Raw genomic sequence first — 20,186 nt, 5'->3', positions numbered from 1 at the left:
TGTAGCGAGTTCTGAGGTCAACTATCATCAAGACGAGAAATCAAATTTTTAAGACTACCTCACGCCCAGATCGATGCTTTTCTACAAACTGAAGTCATATTGCTTTGAAGAGACTTTACTTACTCTGATGTGTTTTTTCTCTAATAAATTCATATTCTCACATAATGCAAATGGACATATTTTCAAGTTCTGTTAACCTACTTTTCAGTTGCCTGGAATGTGATGTAAGCTGGAAATGACAAAATTAGATTAAATTGAAGCATGTTTCTTTAATAAAATGGGCTAGTATAATCACTTTGAAGTTTGGACCCCTCATTTTCTGCATTTTCCTTGAGACCTGAACAGTTGGGGGCAGGGATAAGAGTAGACCCCAAAACACTCCAATCTGAGATGCAGCATCCACAGCCCAGGCTTTCAAAAACAAGTCAGAAGAGACAAAAGGTAGGCAGTTAGTAAACCATCTCGTTGCAAAAGGTCTATCATTGGATACCCCCAAATCCACTGAAAACAATTGGATGAATGGACTGATTGGTGTGAAGGGCCTGGCCCCTTCTCAACAGTGAGATGGCAAGTACACTGACCCTGCTGAAATTACATGTGATCTGTACTGGGAGCAGCAGTGCATAAAATCCCAAACCAGAACACACAGGTCAGATGATTTCATTCACCCCATATTGATGCAGTAGGTCACTATGAATGGACTACATCAAGAATCAGAGTTTTCTCGTCAGAAGAAAAATGGAGACGAATCATGCCTGATCCAGGCTCAATCATCTTTGCATCTTACAAACTCTACTGACTGACATTTCAGTTGCTGGAACAGCAATGGTAGCCGAGGAATGCCAAAGTTGGTTGAACTAGATGTGGATTTTCTTTAATGAAACAAACATGTCCCTTCACATTTAACTGAATGTAATTAGACCATTCATTTTGTTATAGAAACTTAAACATTAGTTCAAGTGTGCATGTATCATAAAAATATGCATTAAATCATAATTTTTTTGCAAGATTGTGCCCAAAAAGAGTAAAAAATGTGACATGAAATCTTCAATTTTAGCAGAATTTTCACGATCACACATCATGGATACAGCCCTGTTATGAATGGATGGCTGCAACAGCAACATACAGCAAGGAAATATGGATCATCAATATAATTTTAAAAAAATGTAACAAAACCTACCAGCCTGATGCAAGGGTTTTGTGTCAGGTTGGCTGCTGAAAAAAGACCAAACAGTCTCCCATTAACTCCAAGTCACTACAGAAATTTGAAACAGATGTTGGGACATTATTAATTCCTCCAGAAGCCAACAAACTGCATCATCTCTTCTTGCACCAGTCTTTTCATCTGAAACTCTAGCTGTATCTGTGAAAGATGCAGTGTTACCAACTATAAAACCCCTTGTTCCCCCATTTTCTGAGTTGGCCAGATGTAACAGTCACACTAATCATCGTATTCATCAATGTGGAGGGTTTTGGGATAGGATGGGGAACCTCAACCTCACAATATCCCATACCACACTGGCAAATGATGACATCTTCTGGCAACGACAAGATGCCATATCCTGCTGATTGTGACACACATAGAACAACAAAACTTGTTACTTAAACAAGCAAAATATACAGATGGTGAGCACAAATAATCAACTAACAACAAGGCGCAATGATACTGTGTTGGAACAAAAGGCCAGAATAAAGCAGTCCACAACTGCAAAATATTCACACACATATTTATCAGAACTAAAAATGTAATGATTGCAACATACAGCAAATTACACAACACAAAAGGATTGGTAAAAGTGATAAAGATATCCTTGCATTCATACAGTCTAAGCTGTACAATGTTGATCATACCAAGCAAAAGCTTAAAACGGTCAACATTGAGACATTTCTTACATCTATCTGTGATGAAAGTTGATCCCCTCCAGCCTTTCGTCTCATTTTCATCAGGTCCTTGATGGCTGACTCATCCCCAATATTGTATGCACAGTAGCGTATGTTGGGCTCAACTTCACTGACCCGTTGAAGATACAGGCTCTGAAGGTCCTCTGTAAAGGCGCTGGCCAGCTTCTCATAGATTGTCCTGGATAACAAATGAGCTATAGTTCAATGATTGAAGATCACGAATAAGAATAAAATCTGTACAAACATTCACACATTATATTTAGATATGTACTTACAGAAGTACAAAAATCATGACACCAGAATTCTGTATAAAACGATTCAAAACTATTTAAGAATTTATGTTGCTGATATTTGGTGCAGACTGACCTCCTTATGGTAGCTGTAAAAGCAAATAAGAGGTCAAAAGCAGAGTTTGGGCGGGGTGGCAAATGTACTGAATTTAAATCAAATTGAAAAGAACTGAATATTGTGTTGTTAAATATTTCTTAAAATTAAATGATGTTCCCATCTGAACTTAAAACATGTATATAAAATTAAGTTCAACGAGTGGATATTCATCTAATTTAAGTTCATAATGACATTTTAAACAATTAAAACTCAATTATCAAACTTGGAATCACTTTGTGTCTCAACAAAAAGCAAAACAGTTTTACTCACTTATAAATTGTACAGCCACCTCAAATTAAGTCAACAGATTGCTGACTGACAATAAGCAGTAAAATGTTTTTTTTCCTGTCCAGGTTTTCAAATGACTGAAAGCACTACCCTGACCTCTAAAAGAACTCTGAAGCCATTTATGTGTGTGTATGTGTGTGTTTTTGGATTTTTAATGAAGATTTAACAATTTTGCAGTCATACTGCTACGATATCTACAGTGTGGTAGTTTATAGCCATATCCAGCACTGAGGCATCATGCCGCAGACATGTAACATCATGTCCCACCCAGTCATATTATCCTGACAACAGGCTGACCAGTCCTAAAACTAACCTCTTAAAGCTGAGCGCTTAGCGAGGCAGGTGTAAGTACCATTTTTATAAGTCTTTGGCATGACTCATCTGGGGTTCGAACCCACGACCTCCTGCATCCAAGGGTGACACTATAACCATTAGGCCAACAGAGCAGTCAAAAAACATTTTTTTACAAGTTCATATTAAGAATTATCACTCAACATTCAGTGATTCTGATCGCTCTATTTTGAGTGAGCATTAGCTTGCCTTGTGCTATTTCTTCATGACCTAATGAAACTTGACAATTTTAGTATTTAATACTATGCATATATTGAATAAAATGTTGAATTCTTGATAGACATATGGGATAGTCACAGTCAATTATTATTGGTTAACAAAATGCTTACATTTCCAGGAGTCAAAAAATTCAAGCATTTATGACATCATGATCAGCTATATATGAAACACCAAACAAAATCACACAGACAAATGACACATGGATGCAAAGATTTTGTTTTATGGGAACAAAAATGTTTATCTTGCAGCAGAGACTTGGGATATATGCATTGGGGAAAACAGCAATTTTCATGAAAATGCAAATATAAAAGTAAATTAGTGTTTGTGTGAAGTTAAACATCAACCAGGTGCAATTTTGCTGTGCCATGAAAGATAGTTAGAATTTCTTACTTTCATAAAATTGATTCCATGATGTACAAAGGAAGTTACGTAATGCAGAGTTGCTGCCTGGGCATTATCTAAAGTGGGGAAGGTGCCCCATGGTCACTAAACTATGAGGGGAGTAGGAAAATGGGGGTTGGGAATAGGAAATGGCAATAGTTCAATATTTACCTAACACTTCAATCTCTCTTTCTTCCTGCTCATCTCTGTTAGAGCTCTATGAAAACCCAAATCCTTAAAAGATGTTGCCTCTAGCTGTATAATAATGTTTCTGAGCTTAATCTCAGCCTTATCTATGATTACTGTTCTGTGCTGAGAACATCCCTTTCAATCTGCTGACAAGACATATATAGTTAGCTTAGCCAGCATGAACAAGTCGGCAAACCGTTCTTTATGGTTGTTACATACAATTGTCCATAGCTCCCAGGTATTATCTTTTGGAACTTCTGCTCCAAAATAAAACATTTCAGTAACATAAGATCTGCCAAAGTTTTGCTTTCTTGAATTGGTGCTTTACTGATTAAAATGCCAGATTTCTTATCTGTTCCATAATACTGTATTTGGATTTCATGTCCAGCAATGCCATCGTCTGCTTGTCCAGAAGTATTTTGATTCAATAAATATCTTTACTTATTAATTTCATTTTTTTTCATTCTTCCAATTAGATAATGTGTGAATTTTCAATGGGAATTCTGTCTACAGCAATGTTATTTCTGACATTTATAGTCATCAAATTAGAACAAGCATCAAACTTTTTTTCCTTACTTTCAAACTTCCTCTTTGAAGTGATAACTGATACAAAAGTCAATGTTTTACTTAGAAAATTACTCCACTGAAGTGAAACAAAGCAATGCATGAAATCAAGGCATGGTGAATTGAACTTCTGCTTGTTTTGGCACATGCAGACTGAATGAGATTCATCAGCAACTTTTGCAGGGACCCTGAAATACCTGCCATTTTTTAAAATAAAAATGTATGCCTCTCATCAGACAAATATCTGATACAAAATAACACTAACAATATTATTTACAAGAAGCAAATCAGGGACATTTTAGATCTTCTTACTTTGCATTACTGTAGCTTTCTATTGCACTTTTCCAGTTCTCGAGTTCAAATGCAACACTTCCCTTTATAAATGCAAGATAGGCCTGAAAAGAGACAAGTGCAGGTCAAACCATTATTACTTGATTTTATTGTTCAGCTATTACCATATTTAACCATTCAGGAGAATTATTGACAAGAATTTCAATATGTTTATTGTGGCAGCCATTTTTGAAGCCAGACCAACACCATTTTCATTCAGTACCAACGATATGTAGACATCGTAATTAGTCTTCTTCTGAAAACTCCAGGCTGGTATGGCTTTCCACTTATAAGTAGTAAACATCATGGTGGCCATAATGAATGTCAGATTGGTAGCAATTTCATAAGAAGTCTTCTGGTGAGAGTTAAATGCTAATATGTCTTTCCACACAGCAGAAGTAATGACAAGAAGTCTTCTGGTGAGACTTAAATGCTAATATGTCTTTCCACACAGGAGAAGTAATGACAAGAAGTCTTCTGGTGAGAGTTAAATGTTAATATGTCTTTCCACACAGGAGAAGTAATGACAAGAAGTATTCTGGTGTGAGTTAAATGCTAATATTCTTTCGACACAGGAGAATTAATGACAAGAAGTCTTCTGGTGAGAGTTAAATGCTAATATTCTTTCCACACAGAAGAAGTAATGACAAGAAGTCTTCTGGTGAGAGTCAAGTGCTAATATTCTTTCCACACTGGAGAAGTAATGACAAGAAGTCTTCTGGTGAGAATTAAATGTTCATATGTCTTTCCACACAGGAGAAGTAATGACAAGAAGTCTTCTGGTGAGAGTTAAATGCTAATATGTCTTTCCACACAGGAGAAGTAATGACAAGAAGTATTCTGGTGAGAGTTAAATGCTAATATGTCTTTCCACACAGGAGAAGTAATGACAAGAAGTCTTCTGGTGAGAGTTAAATGCTAATATTCTTTCCACACAGGAGAAGTAATGACAAGAAGTCTTCTGGTGAGAGTTAAATGCTAATATTCTTTCCACACAGGAGAAGTAATGACAAGAAGTATTCTGGTGAGAGTTAAATGCTAATATGTCTTTCCACACAGGAGAAGTGATGACAAGAAGTCTTCTGGTGAGAGTTAAATGCTAATATGTCTTTCCACACAGGAGAAGTAATGACAAGAAGTATTCTGGTGAGAGTTAAATGCTAATATTCTTTCCACACAGGAGAAGTAATGACAAGAAGTCTGGTGAGAGTTAAATGCTAATATGTCTTTCCACACAGGAGAAGTGATGACAAGAAGCCTTCTGGTGAGAGTTAAATGCTAATATGTCTTTCCACACTGGAGAAGTAATGACAAGAAGTCTTCTGGTGAGAGTTAAATGCTAATATTCTTTCCACACAGGAGAAGTAATGACAAGAAGTCTTCTGGTGAGACTTAAATGCTAATATTCTTTCCACACAGGAGAAGTAATGACAAGAAGTCTTCTGGTGAGAGTTAAATGCTAATATTCTTTCCACACAGGAGAAGTAATGACAAGAAGTCTTCTGGTGAGAGTTAAATGCTAATATGTCTTTCCACACAGGAGAAGTAATGACAAGAAGTCTTCTGGTGAGACTTAAATGCTAATATGTCTTTCCACACAGGAGAAGTAATGACAAGAAGTCTTCTGGTGAAAACTAAATGCTGATATGACTCACCCTTCAGAAGCAGAAGCAAGCTTTTCCTGAAGACTTGCAGTAGTGTCATGGTGGATATCATTTTGGAACGATTTTCATTCTGGATCAACTGTACATTATTAAGAAGTTTTTTTTAATGAAAACCATACGCTGATATGACCATCCATTCAGATGGAGTAGCATGAACTAGATTTTTAAAATGGAAGCTATGGTGGTCATATTTGATGTCCAGGTGACACTATTTTTTATTTAATCCCAACTTTTATAAGAAGTCTTCTGGTGAAAACCCTACAACAAGACATTTGTTCAGCTGTTGTAGCTATATCAAGATAGGCACCATACTGAACGTCAGACTAGATGAACAGGTGTAAAGTTTCATGGCAATTCTAGTCAATAAGCAGAAGAGCTTTAGACTGAAAGTAGCTTGTTTCTGAAAATAATTCATGCTTCAAAGAAAGGAAGCATGTACACAGTGCAATATAATGCAACTTTTTCTTTTTACCCAAACATAGTAAAGTGTCAGGTTGCTCACCTCTATGTATTACAGTGAAACCCTGCTCAAACATACTTCATTATTAAACGAATTAGACAATTTCACCAACTCTACAAAACTTTTGAGCCAAAATAAACAAGAATATAATCTGTATGAATAAAAATTTTAACAGTTTATATTTGTCAATGTTCATTTCAATTCTGTCAACAGTCAATCACTGCACTTTGATTTTAGCCTATTTTTTAAAAGCCATCAGCCCTTCAAAAAGCTCGTAATTGTTAATCTAATTATTACTGAATAATCCAGTATAAAATAATAAAGTCTGTATCCTCTGCATAATCATTGCAGAGTCCACGGCAACAAAATATAATTCCTTAGTCAACCTGCAAGCACCAAACAATGCTGTGGTGAATAAAACCCACAAATTTATAAATCAGTTTATTCACATACCTTATTATGTAAATGCTTATCATTGATCTCACAGCTTAAGGTTGGTGAATTTACTGGGATATTCTTTAGAAAATCATAAAAATTTAAAACGGTCAATATGCACGCTTGGCTTAGCATTGTTGTCAGACAATCACAGTCAATCAATCAGTGAATCAAATCAATACCTAAAAAAATTACTCTGTTTCTTTGTTTTAATTATTCATGCTGTAATTGAAAGAATTTATGTACTGTATTCAGATCCATATAGAATCTAGCATAGAAATTCTAGAAGTCTGAAATTTATACAAACACCACTAAATGACCTCAATATGTGCATGTGCTTACATACTGAACTGTAACTGGTCTTTATCTTCCCATATATTATTCTGGGGACCAAATTTAGATGCAGCATGATCTAAGCTGAAATGACTACAACATATGCTTTACTGTGCTCAATGGAATTGTCATGGATTTATTGTTATGGATGCAAAGAGATCAGATGGTGAGTACATGTACTGGGCTCACTATAAAAAATAAAATATTAAGTATGAAGCCACTGTATTTTCACTATATCTCATTTAATATGCATTGATTTATGATTGGCCACTGAACCTTGAACTTTTCACCAACTCCTACAGCATCACTCATATGCAGAGTCTAAGGTTATGCATGCTTCATTTTCTACAACTTATTGACTTGTCACAACTGAACGATGTCGCATATCACGTCGAACCCGATTCTTCATGCTATGGTGAGGTTTCACTGTATTCAGTCAAAAAAAGTACTATAACTGTACTTTTATTCATGTTTGTACTCCTATAATTAGGAATTACCTGTACTATCACTTAACAAAACAAAAGCACTTTTGCTTGCTTATAAGTATTTAAATAGTACTTGGCTCCATGTCTAACCAACAAAAAATTGCAATCCTTACGTATCTATCACCTATGACCTTTAAGTGAGCTGATGTATCTCAGCTGGTACTGCATTCAAGTCATAACCATCCTGTACAGATTTGATGATCACCCAAACTAGCTTGGGCCCCAAGTGATCTAAAGCGCTCACCATTATGAAACACTGCCATTTCACCGCTGTCTGCGTGGGATGGAGTCTCAGACTTGGCCAATGTGGGTATATGAGAAAGCTTGCCAGTAGCTTCTCATGGGTTGGTGGTTCTTTCCGGGGTTTTCCATGGTTCTTCCACCACCATTTATACTGGCAGCCATGTATAGCCTATATTGTGCTGAAAAATGGCATTAAACCCTATAACAACAACAACAACAACCAAACCAGCTTGGTTCGGATGCTTCAACATGCCTTTGGGAAACGCACTTAGTTCCATTTCCTGGACTTGTTTTCATATTGATACAAGAGGTGAACAATCAATACAAAAGGATACTTACCCTATATAAATAACTTGAATATATAGCAGTTGTGAATAATTATTAGTTGAGAAATTCATCTAAGACACATGCTGACATTGTAAGTCAGATATTTTTAAAAACAAACTATTTATAACACACACCTGCCATCTATAAATCAACACAAGATGACAAACTTGAATGGTTTTAAAACTCAACTCTCCTCACCAATTCCAAATTAATCATTTAATCTGTCAGAATGTTAATAGCCACTGAATACATGTCACAGTAGAAGGGACATTCCAAACTTGTGTTCTTTATTTACTGTTTAAATAATTTATGGATCATTTTAATAAGCACAAGCTTTTGTGTCACTTTGTATCTTGTCTACTTGGTTTGAATTGGAAGGCTACACTTCAGTGTGTGATGCACTGAAATATGTTAAATACTATTCTGATTGGTGGTTATTCAAGGCCAGGGGAAAACAATAACATACAATCAGGACCACTGCATCAACACTCAATCCAGCGATACAAATCAACATACAAGATTATTAAATGATATGTAACATACTCAAGTCATACATGGAGAATGTGTTTGGAAAGTCTCCTTCTATGTTGATATATGTAATCAGCAAAAGACAATGCAAACAGGATTTTAAAAAATGTGCACAGAATTGGAGATGGTGAAGATTCCAAATCAAATGAAGAAAAGTCAAAATGTTAATTTCTTGAAGAGGCGAAAGTGTTGTTCATAATTTCCTTTTCACTGATTAAAACAAATGTCTGTGGACAGGGCAGCAGTTCTGCATTTGTATTAAGTACACTTCTATCTCAATAACTCGTGCACAACGGGGTCCACAAACACAGACCATACTTTAAGCAAGGCGCGAGTTACCGAGGGACCTCCAAAAATGTAAAAAAAATCACTTTCACATTGAGAAAACCATGTAGGGTGGAGTGGAGAGGCATTAGGGAACTGGACAGTTTACTGACTGAATCCTTATTTTACAATCATGTCAATAATAATTTTTAATAACACCATTTTCCTAATGAACTTGTTCGTTATCTGTTTAAATAACATTTATTTTCAAACTGTCCAACATATGAAAGACCGTTCCAACTGGTTTCAACATCCATCATATGTACACGAAAAAATCAGTGTATTACGTGGCTGCTTTTTGTTTTCTTGATGAGTCTGGTTCCCACAGCGGTGTTTAATATTATCCTGCCAATTTGGGAGTCCGCAGAGCAGGGAACTAGACTAACTGTTGATACACCACCAAACAAGATTCCTTTTTTCAAAAAAACACAACATTTATTTCGTGAGACAATTGTCTACGTTGAAACTCACTTTTTGTATATTTCAATTAGTACAATATTGATGTTGTGATTTTACTGGAAGTAATAATGAAACTTCTTACCATCCTTGAGGATATCTCTAAGTTCCGTATATGTGAAATCAAGCTCTTTATTTTACGATGTATTTATTTTGCTTGGCTGCCTTGTTATCTTTGATCACTGTTATGAAAGAGTCAGTTAATTTAAGGTAGTTTATGTTACATACAAAATAACATTTATAAGTGTCTGATTGATCAAATGAAGTGAGTTCACCATACATACGACCGGGGCTGCTAGATTTTAAGTTTGTAGGATTTTCGTGCCTTTTAACTTTTCTTTTATTCCAAATCCTTTATTTGATTCAAAAGACATAACGAATGTGGTAATACAAAGGAGGCCAGCTTTTAATTCAGTGCAACAATACAACAAATACTTCCGGAGGTCAGTTATCAAAATACGGTCTACACTTAATTAGATTCTCAGAGAAACACTCACGGACATAGCTATTACGGTAGACTGATGCATTTTACGTTTAATTACAAGAGGACACATTGCATGTATGACAATTACACTTAAAAGTTACTAAAAGATAGAAGTAGAACACAAATTTCAATTGATAAAAAAATTATTTAATTTGTATTTATTTATTAAAGTACTTCCTCCACTTTGCGTAAGTGACACTTTCATTGATGAGATTTCATTAAATAGCGTTAATTGCAGTGTACTAGAAATGTCGTTTGGAAAGAAAATGTAAAAAAAAAATGACATATTTTTACATTTGATTTTTCAAAGTGTTGATTAAAATTTACATGTCCTATCTACCGTTTTCGACGATAAAATGAGCGATACATCAAAGCTTCCGTTACCAATTTTGATCACGATTTTCTTCAACTTCAACAAACAGAGATTAATTTTGGGGGTATTTTCTGGTATAAAAAAAATGGGAGCGACGCCTGACCCAGCGTTATAAGCGGGTTCGCAAGTCATCAGGGCACAAGTTATTGAGGGAGCAGTGTACAATGTGACGAATTTGATTGTTTCTCATCTCCACCCACACACCTGATTTTTCTAGCAGAAGAAAACTGCATTATTTCTCCTCCTTTGATGATAGGACAGTAATGTCTACCAAATCTACGTCAAGACATAAAATAAGATGTTTTAAAGGCAAGCATGCAGTACAAACAAAGGGTGTGGTGAAGAATCTATCAAAGGAGCAGCCTGAAATGGCCTAAGAGGCTGAATTAAAATCACAAACAACATCTGTGTGGTAATATTTTCTTCAAGCTCATCAAGGATGGGAATGACACATGAACATGTGACAAGCCTATGTCTGTCTGTGATCCGCAAAATAGAAATACTACCATGATGCCAACACATAAATTTCACTCTCTACCACTGATAGACCTTCAAAAAAGGAAAAGACCATGAAGTTGGTATGTCTATCAATAATGTACCATATTGTAGCTGTATATTGCAAATTTTATCATATGCTGTACATGTGTACCATTTCATGATGTTAACATAATAAAAATAATGTCCCTTTTAGCTATCTGATTAAATGAGATATCCAATGTCTGCAAGTGGACATGCATTAAAATGTCATTCAATTTTAGTAAATTACAATTCTAACCAACCTGTGACTCTAATTTTGTCCGAGCATCACATCTGTCAGTTTCACAGAGATTGTGGAGTTCCTCTGCATGCTGAGCAGCCTTCTTGAGACGACTGATCATGTGGAACTTCTTCCTCGGCTCCGTATTGGCTTCAGTTTTCAGCTGCATGGCAAAGCCCCAGGCTCTCTCAGCCTCAAATAATATCAGGTGAAGATAGCTGCAGTGCAGACAGAGGATGAATTTTATTTTTCATGGAAATGTTCTGGGGAAATTCTTGGAATAAAGGAAATCATCCAACAAAGAGATCATATGGTTTCTCCTAATGTTCAAAGAAAGTTTACAACTTCGAGAAATAATTTGAAATATGGATGCAGGTGAACTTAAAGTTAAGAGGATTTTGATCCTTCCACTGCATAGGCATTATTCCAAACACTAGTTATCTTAAAAGCTAGACTGTAAGGACTGGTTTAAAGTTTAACACAAACTTGTATCCATTAATATGACACCAGATGACAAGGATAAATTCTTGGGCTTTGTACTAGATGACATTAGACAGTGACTTTCTAGGATACTGTGAATCGCAAATGTATGGATTTGGCTTTCACTGTTCACTTTTATGATGTTGAATTAACATATTACGGGATATCTGAATCAGATAATTCTCAGCTACTATATTTATATATGTGTATTACCTATAATAGAATCCATGCATTTATAATATATACTGGATTTATAATGTCAAGCATTATGGATTTTATGACATAAAGGAAAACAAATTTTAAGTTGCCAATTTATATGCGATATATTCCACACAATAATATAAATGAATTCTGCATTGATTTTATCTCTATTTTTCTTATCTATAACTATCCAGTATTGTTTTTTTTTTCCAAAGAGAAGCTCTGATTCAGTGATGACAAGTCACCTCCATAGCTGCCAACCCCAGAAAACAAACACACCAAATGCTTATGACAAAAATACTAATTTTCAGGAACAAATACTGATTTTTAAAACTTTAATACATGTGTAACAACTTACAACATTAACAACCATCAATAAAGACATACAATAATTTGGTTAATTATTTAATGTGAAAGATGCATGTGTTGCACTCTTCAGCGTCAAAGTAAGTCATCGGATACAGGCTGTTTATAGAAGCCTCAGATACAGGCTGTTTATAGCAGCCTTTTCCACACCTTGTCTTTTCAATCATTACTGATTCCAATGTACCATCTTTCATTGATGATCTGAATTCTGTGCAACTGTGTCTTAACTGAACTAAAAGTTCTCTCACAATCAGCATTAGAGTGTGGTATAGAAAGAAGTCATAACATATAATACCTCAGACAACTGTTTTTGTTCTAGCACGTGAGTAATCATTTGCGATTTTACTGTCTGGAAAAAATTTACAAAATAAATCACCAGCATCACACACAACTGAAAGAAAAAGGTTCTTTTTTAAAATTTTTTTAGTAAAATGAACTTCCTATCAAATTACATCAAGGTTCTCTCTGGTATTCATAAATATTTCATGTTCAGGCTGTGCTATTGATGATGAAGCAGCAAGCATTGTTTATCAGCCTGTTGATATTTTATGTCATGGGTGACTCCATGACCAAAAGTAAAACCACATTCACACAATATGCCAAATTTTCTCCATTACTACAGTTTCACAAATTTGAACATGAAGGCATAATCGTCCTTTCAGTTCTGTTTTTCTTTCTTTGCTGGAGAAAATTCTGAACTTTTCACTTTCCTTTTCTATATGATAAAGGCTGCACAATTCAACATGGTGGTTAAAGACTGGCATGATAGCCTTGATTTTGAAGTAACCAATCATATTTAGAACTCTATATCCCTATATACATTTACTCAAAGAATGGAACTGGGTGTCCGTTTTAAACAGAAAATTGCAATGATATTTTTCATTTAACTATTTTTGCATTAAAAAACAGATTTTTAACACAAAACATACATTATTCAAATCCAAATTACAGGACAAATATGGGAAAAACTGGACACTTGGCAATAATGCACCCCTTCAGAATGATCTGACATGCAAAATACACTTTGACCTAAAGAAAAATTAGTTTTCTGTAGTCTTAAAAGAGGTGGGATTGGGTGTAGATATGTAATTGTGAATATATTACGGATATATTATGGTACTCCCTTTTCACATACCGCACATCCTTCAGAATCTCAACTGTGATTTTTTTAGGTGTAACTCGTCTTTTGTCTCCTAGTGGAAAATGAAGAGACTTCCTTATGCGCCTAATTCTGCGGGAACAGTAACTCCTGTAATAGATACATGTAGAAATATTATAAAGCTGGCATTTCAAGAAAGGCATCTGTTATATAGTTACCAGCCAATAGTAATAATACCCTGAAAATGAATTCTTTGTAATATCTTCATTCAGCCATGAGCCTTGAGTCAAACATGCTTACACTTCAATGAAAAAGACACATGGTCCTATGTTTTATATATATGATGTAAAACCTTAATCCGAATCTTATTTTGTCCCTGACTTTCATTAGGGAGGAATGAAGATAAATAAAAAATGGCAGAGAAATTTTTGTTTGAAATAAATCTCTTTATTTATAATTCAGATTATCTGCACCGCTCTTAAGAATTCATGCATAACAGCATCCAAAAAACACATGCTTGTTTTATTTGGATTTTGACCGTAGCTTTAACAATTTTTCAATCATATTGCAACGATGTCTGCAGTGTGGCAGTTTAAAGTGATGTCTAGCACTGAGGCATCATGCTGCAGACATGTAGCATGATGTCCCACCTAGTCACAATATCCTGACACCAGGCTGACCAGTCCTAACACTAACTCCTAATGCTGAGTGCCAAGCAAAGCAGCTGTTAGTACCATTTTTGTATAAGTCTGCGCATCCAAAAACATAATCCACAGCAAAAGAGAATGATATGTATTAGTGAGGTAACTATAGAAAAAAAATGATGACAATGCTGAAAATAAACAAATAGAATAGAAGGAGTGGTTCAATGCATTGGGAATAAATGCTAAATATTATAAGGCTTTTCTAATGAAGTTATCTGCATAATCTATATAAATTACCTTATTTTCAAAATAAACAGTTTGTGAAAATCATTACAAACTGCCCCATCACTTTACAATAAATGTATGCACCAGAAAAATGTTTGTGTATTATTACTTCATTTTCTTGACACATGAATACGGACATTGAACCAGAACAGACGCACATTTTTATATAAAAAGAAATGATGGAAATTCACAAACAAAAACATATGTTGTTTTCAATTTTTCTTCTTCTATCAGTCAACCAATGATGCTATGAATTCATTGCAAGTATCCGTTTAATTTCTGCTCATCCTGGGAAATCTATAAATGTCAATTTGAGAATTTCAAGCTGACTACAAACTTTGGATCTTGCTTCTCCATAATGAACACTTTCTATGATTCTAAGATTTTCATGCACAATTTATTAATGTTCACCAAACTGGGACCTATTTATTGGGTAAAAATGGAACCCATACTTGCCCATGCTATAAATGGTATCACAAATTATTAAAGCATAACTAAAAGGGAGCCGTGAATAATCTCATTAAAGGAATAACATTATTTTAGACTGCTGAATATTGTATTCTGATGTTTCAGAACTATACGAATATTGTATTCTGATGTTTCAGAACTACATGAATATTTTAATGCCGACAGAAACTGCTCAACACATACACTGGTTTTGAACAAAAAAATGTTATCAGAAAATGTTTAATATTTATACAGTAATTTCTTCACCAGTTTCGCATTATACACCAGCACTCTTATGATGTAGATATGGTAATGGATCATATCAAACTGGTTTTGTTTGACAACTACAATTTAGTTATGACAGTTGATTTTAGCTATGGGGTCATAAAAACCAATTATGATTTCATTTCACACTATCACGTCACAATCTTGCATAAATCATACAGCACTGGACAGTGTATATATTCACACTAAATACCTCTGTAAATGAGAGGATGAGACAACCTGATGATAATCACTAACTAGCCAATGTCAACTATGACATTCCTTAACCAGTCCATAGCAATTATGCTTCTTATCTGAAAAAAGCAATTAGCAACCAATCTCTGTAAAAAATCAAATCAATTCCTCAAACCAGCAACTATACATAAAATATCAGTAAATATCAGTTAACATGAAAACAAATTACCATTTAAATTAGGTCAATGGCATGCCACTACATATTTACTGCTTCATCACAAGTGGCTTTTCCTAATCATGGGGACAATGTTGTAATGCAGTCAAGGCAAGTCCCCTACTCCAGAGGAATGACCCATGACCAAAGGCCTGGGGTAAACACACAAGTGCATTGATCTCCTCATGACCAATTAACATATATGTGGGCAAAGGGTGGAGATCTCAAGTTTCCAAGTCATGCCCCAGGAGGAAATCCAATAATGCTGAGGCATGCCCCAGACTCTAAGATGGACAGCAATTCCCTTTCCCTGGTGAAAGATTTGAGGGTGTTTTCAATAGAATGCTATACATGAAATAAAACTGTACCTGTATCGCTGGTGATCACCGTGTCTTAAACCATGTTGCTGTTGTGCTTCTTTTGTTATCTGAAGAACTAAAAACAAAAACGGATTCCATCGATTACATTGAAAAAATGTTTAATTTAATTCCATCTTCTGAAGAAAAAGGGATATTCTGACTTCTCATTTAAAAAACAGATCAAATGTTTCATGCTGCAACTCTAATGTAACATTCAATAACACTCTCAATCAAAATATATCTACCTCTGCTTATACTAAATGACCCCACCCATTTTACGTTCATTTGTTATTGCTTTTAACTGTACTAGTCCAAAATTCATTCACGTGACTTTATTTCTGGTTCCTAAAGATTCAGTGCTATTTGGTCAATTATGGACACAATGTCAGCAATTTCACATCATTGGACCAAATGCTCAACCCTGTATAAATACGCATTTTGGATCCATGTTCTTTGGCGACAAAAAGTTTTACTTGCATTCAAGTCAACTTCTAAAAAGGATAATTTTGGTTAAACTAATCAAAATAGCTGCATGACACTTGGGTACAGTTTTGAAGTATTTGTCATGTAGATGAAAGACTGTACTGTACCAAATAAATTGTATCTGCATTAACTAAACGTAATAAAAGATTATCTCCTACCAAATATATCTATGTGATTATACTTTTTCATTACTTTATCCATCTATTTGGTACTATTACCAATAAATTTGTCACATGTCCTAAACGAGCAATCCTAAGTGTATTTATTGAGCTGTTTGTTACAGAATGCAACATCATGTTCTTCATAGAGTCTGTGTAAAATCTAAAGGTTTAAGGTACATGAAAATGTGTTGCACGGTAATGCACTTTGTGTCACAAGTACTAAACAGGCTGGACCAACAGAGGTTTATTTTGTTGTGCATATTTCACTATTCAGAAACATGTTCAACTGAAAATGAAAATAATAACAGCAATTCTCTCATTTTATTTTAATAATAGAATGGAAACTGAAAATAACTGATTTATTTTTCTAATTGTTTGTTTAAAAGCATAAGGCTGTGTGTACAGTCTTGTCAGGTGCTAGTGTTTGTTGAAAAGATGCTGTGAAAAGCATTTCAGACCTTAATTTCTAATAAATATTTCTTATTTTATATGTTTGTGTGCTTCTGTGATAATAAAGACAATTCTGTCATAAAATAGGTGTTTGTTAATTATTAATTTCCACTATCATTTCCAAAATCATTACATTCCAGACAGATCAAAATAGGACATCACTTGTCTACATAAAGAAACTGAAATAGGTTTTTATTATAATGGAATGTACATAAAACCATGGAATTTTGTTACAAACTTGTGTATTCTGATTTCTAACCTGTAAAAACCTTTGGATGGAAAAATAGTTTTAGAAAATTTAATTTTTATCACCCCAATGTTACATGTGATGTGTCCCTTCAACCGGTTATGTGATGATTAATGACTAGCCCTGTCATAATACTTTAAGTAAATTAAATAGCAAGATGTGCATTGTGGAGTCAATTTATAGTGTGTTTGAATAAAGAAAACTTAAATACTTGTATATGTTCAACATTTTACAAATGTACAAATTTAAAGACAATCCACAAGTGTCCATCTGCTTTGTTTTATGTGAGCAAAATTTTGGGTTCTATTTTTACCAACAACAACTGCACATCACAGTCAGTTTGCACATGACACAATTGCTATCCTGTTGTAAAATAACCATCATGGTTGCTTGCTAAAGATGTCTGTAAGGACGTTACACGACAGTTATGTGAAATTACATGATATGTGACAAAATAAGTGAAATCCTTAAATGGGTAGCAAATAAACTTAATATAAATTATTCTCTTTAAATACAAATATGTGATGACCATAAAAATGAAAAAATTCAGCAAGGAAACACCAATATTTTCTCTGCACTCTCGAGATGGTCATACAGTGATATATCTTCTGTTGTTTGGTTCTAATTGCAAACTGACAGTCATCTTCCAACTGTTATTTAATAGAAGATGGGATACTAGACCTTTAATCCATAACATATTTGATGTGAAAATGAAGTATTTAGAATTTGGGGTATTTGTCCCACAGGATTGGATGATGAACATAGTGTCAGTCGTAACCTCACTCTCCCACATTAAAATTACTATAATTAAGCTTTGTATACTATGTTAAGTACCTAAATAGTCCCAGCATTCATTGCTTGGAAACTTATTATTCATCTCTCACAATAGGTTTAGGCGAATGCATTTCAGTGGGTGAGACTTTGAATATTAAATTGCGTTGTATAGTGAAGCTGAGCCAATAGGCAAGTTCCATGCGATGTTGTGGACACAATTATACAACTGTGAAATTCTAATTGGGGCAATGAAACTTAATCTGTCCACTATGAGCAATCACATGGCCAATCCATGATGACCACTATGTCCTGTCAGTGAATGGAAAAACATGAAAGGAATAAGATCCACCATGGGAAATGTGGATTTCCGTCAAACATGATACATGTACTATACCTAATGCAAAGTAGTTTTCATTATCATTCAACAGGTATTAAGAAAGAGGGACTGATAATACCTGATTATATATATTTACATGGATTAATATTTACACAGCTACATGTGATGAAAGAGGAGAGGGAAAGAAAATGTAAACAAGCAACCAAGTCATTTCATAGAATGGATATCAGGAACATTTCTAATTTTTGCTGCCATTAACAGTACTGAACAAAACTACTTTCAACATGTAAAGTTTAACAGCCTTCTGGTTACAGGTATGCATGTATTATAACTCAGTCATGAGGCTGGTTAGATTAGATTATGGCAGCCCCCATTACATGGCATCATGTTTGCCACATGCAGGGTATGTAACTTGTAAGGCCCAGTGTTTATGAAAAATATAATGCTCTTGGCATCTTCCTTAGACTTCATGCAATATGTCAATCACAATACATTAACTAAATACCATCTCCCTGCCATGATCTATTGCTCATAAAATGATATATCAAACTGCCTTTTTCAGCTCATATACATATGTTTTCTGCAAAACAGGTTGTACGTGTACATCTAAATGACAGCTGTACTATACATGATATCTGGCTATGACACACCCACCCATTCTGTTAAGAATATTTGCAATCATTACTAAAAGCCCTCAAAAACAATCCTAGTCAAAACTCAACGAGAATGAGAATGTGCGGTTTTCAACATTAATAAAGGTGAAATGGCTACACATAGCACCTAGTCAATATTTCTCTGTAGCTGGTAACTATGGAACAACATACATTATTTGAAATTAGCCAGTGTTGATCGTTTACAACAGAAATTCGAAAGAGACCCAATGCCAGTTGCCGGCAAATACTATATTCCGAAGAAACTCTTTGTTTCCTATACTTTAAATGTCAAGCATATTTATAGCATTGTAAACTGTATTTTACATATTCCTCTTACTGCATTTAATAACGCACCATCTACAGACTTTTAACGTATCCGAAAGTTGGTTGTGTACAGAAACATATGGAAAATCTGGCAAGAAACCGACATGTGGAATATGCAATACAACACAAAATGACTTCATATTTTTTGCATAGATTTCATCAATCAAGTTATATTTTGGGCATACTTTCCACTGTAAAGGTTTCTTTCTGGCCAACAGCTTCACCACCAGATTTAGAGTTCACCGACACCTCCTCCGAAGCCATGCCTGTCACTGTGTCCGCCATCTTGACACGAATGAAATTTAGACTGGTCCACTACTGAATATTCAATGATTTATAATCCTAAGACCGGTTGCGTAGTTGATTTTTGTTCATTCTACAATTAAAACAATTACGGTCAACCTATGCAGCGGAGGGCCGATAATTATAGTAGAAATCAGTTTGTAATAATATTTCACTATAGGTTTCATTCCACTAACTTAATTTTTCTGAAGGATAATAAAGCATATCCATGCAATGTTATCGGCTTAACATGCAAGGAATAATTAAATAAAAACTGAACGTAAATGTTTTGCACCACCATGAAAATGCTGAGTTCCTTGTGAGTCACAAAGATGAAATAAGTCTTCAGTGCTGTATGACAATATGTTTCCGATTTAATGTTGGGTCACTGTATTCTGTCAACATGTAATATCACAGCCACAGAATCTGACAAAAGTAATA

At 34.7% G+C, this 20,186-nt stretch overlaps 1 protein-coding gene across 1 annotated transcript in view; it reads right to left on the bottom strand.

Moving 5' to 3' along the window:
• LOC149802505 (signal recognition particle subunit SRP68-like) overlaps positions 1-19,748 on the bottom strand; it is a 63,960-nt gene extending 44,212 nt beyond the window's left edge. Inside the window, exons 1-6 of the mRNA XM_089951748.1 lie at positions 19,649-19,748; positions 16,044-16,110; positions 13,663-13,776; positions 11,503-11,698; positions 4,594-4,676; positions 1,894-2,080 (exon numbers count right to left, since the gene is read on the bottom strand). Of these exons, the coding sequence (XP_089807874.1) occupies positions 1,894-2,080; positions 4,594-4,676; positions 11,503-11,698; positions 13,663-13,776; positions 16,044-16,110; positions 19,649-19,748 (747 nt within the window). The remainder of the gene's footprint in view (positions 1-1,893; positions 2,081-4,593; positions 4,677-11,502; positions 11,699-13,662; positions 13,777-16,043; positions 16,111-19,648) is intronic.
• Positions 19,749-20,186: the final 438 nt, after the last annotated feature.

This window comes from Sinohyriopsis cumingii, chromosome 3, assembly GCF_028554795.1.
Source record: "Sinohyriopsis cumingii isolate HCF-2022 chromosome 3, ASM2855479v2, whole genome shotgun sequence".
NCBI lineage: Eukaryota > Metazoa > Mollusca > Bivalvia > Unionida > Unionidae > Sinohyriopsis > Sinohyriopsis cumingii.
This window is presented reverse-complemented; position numbering and strand designations above follow the sequence as displayed.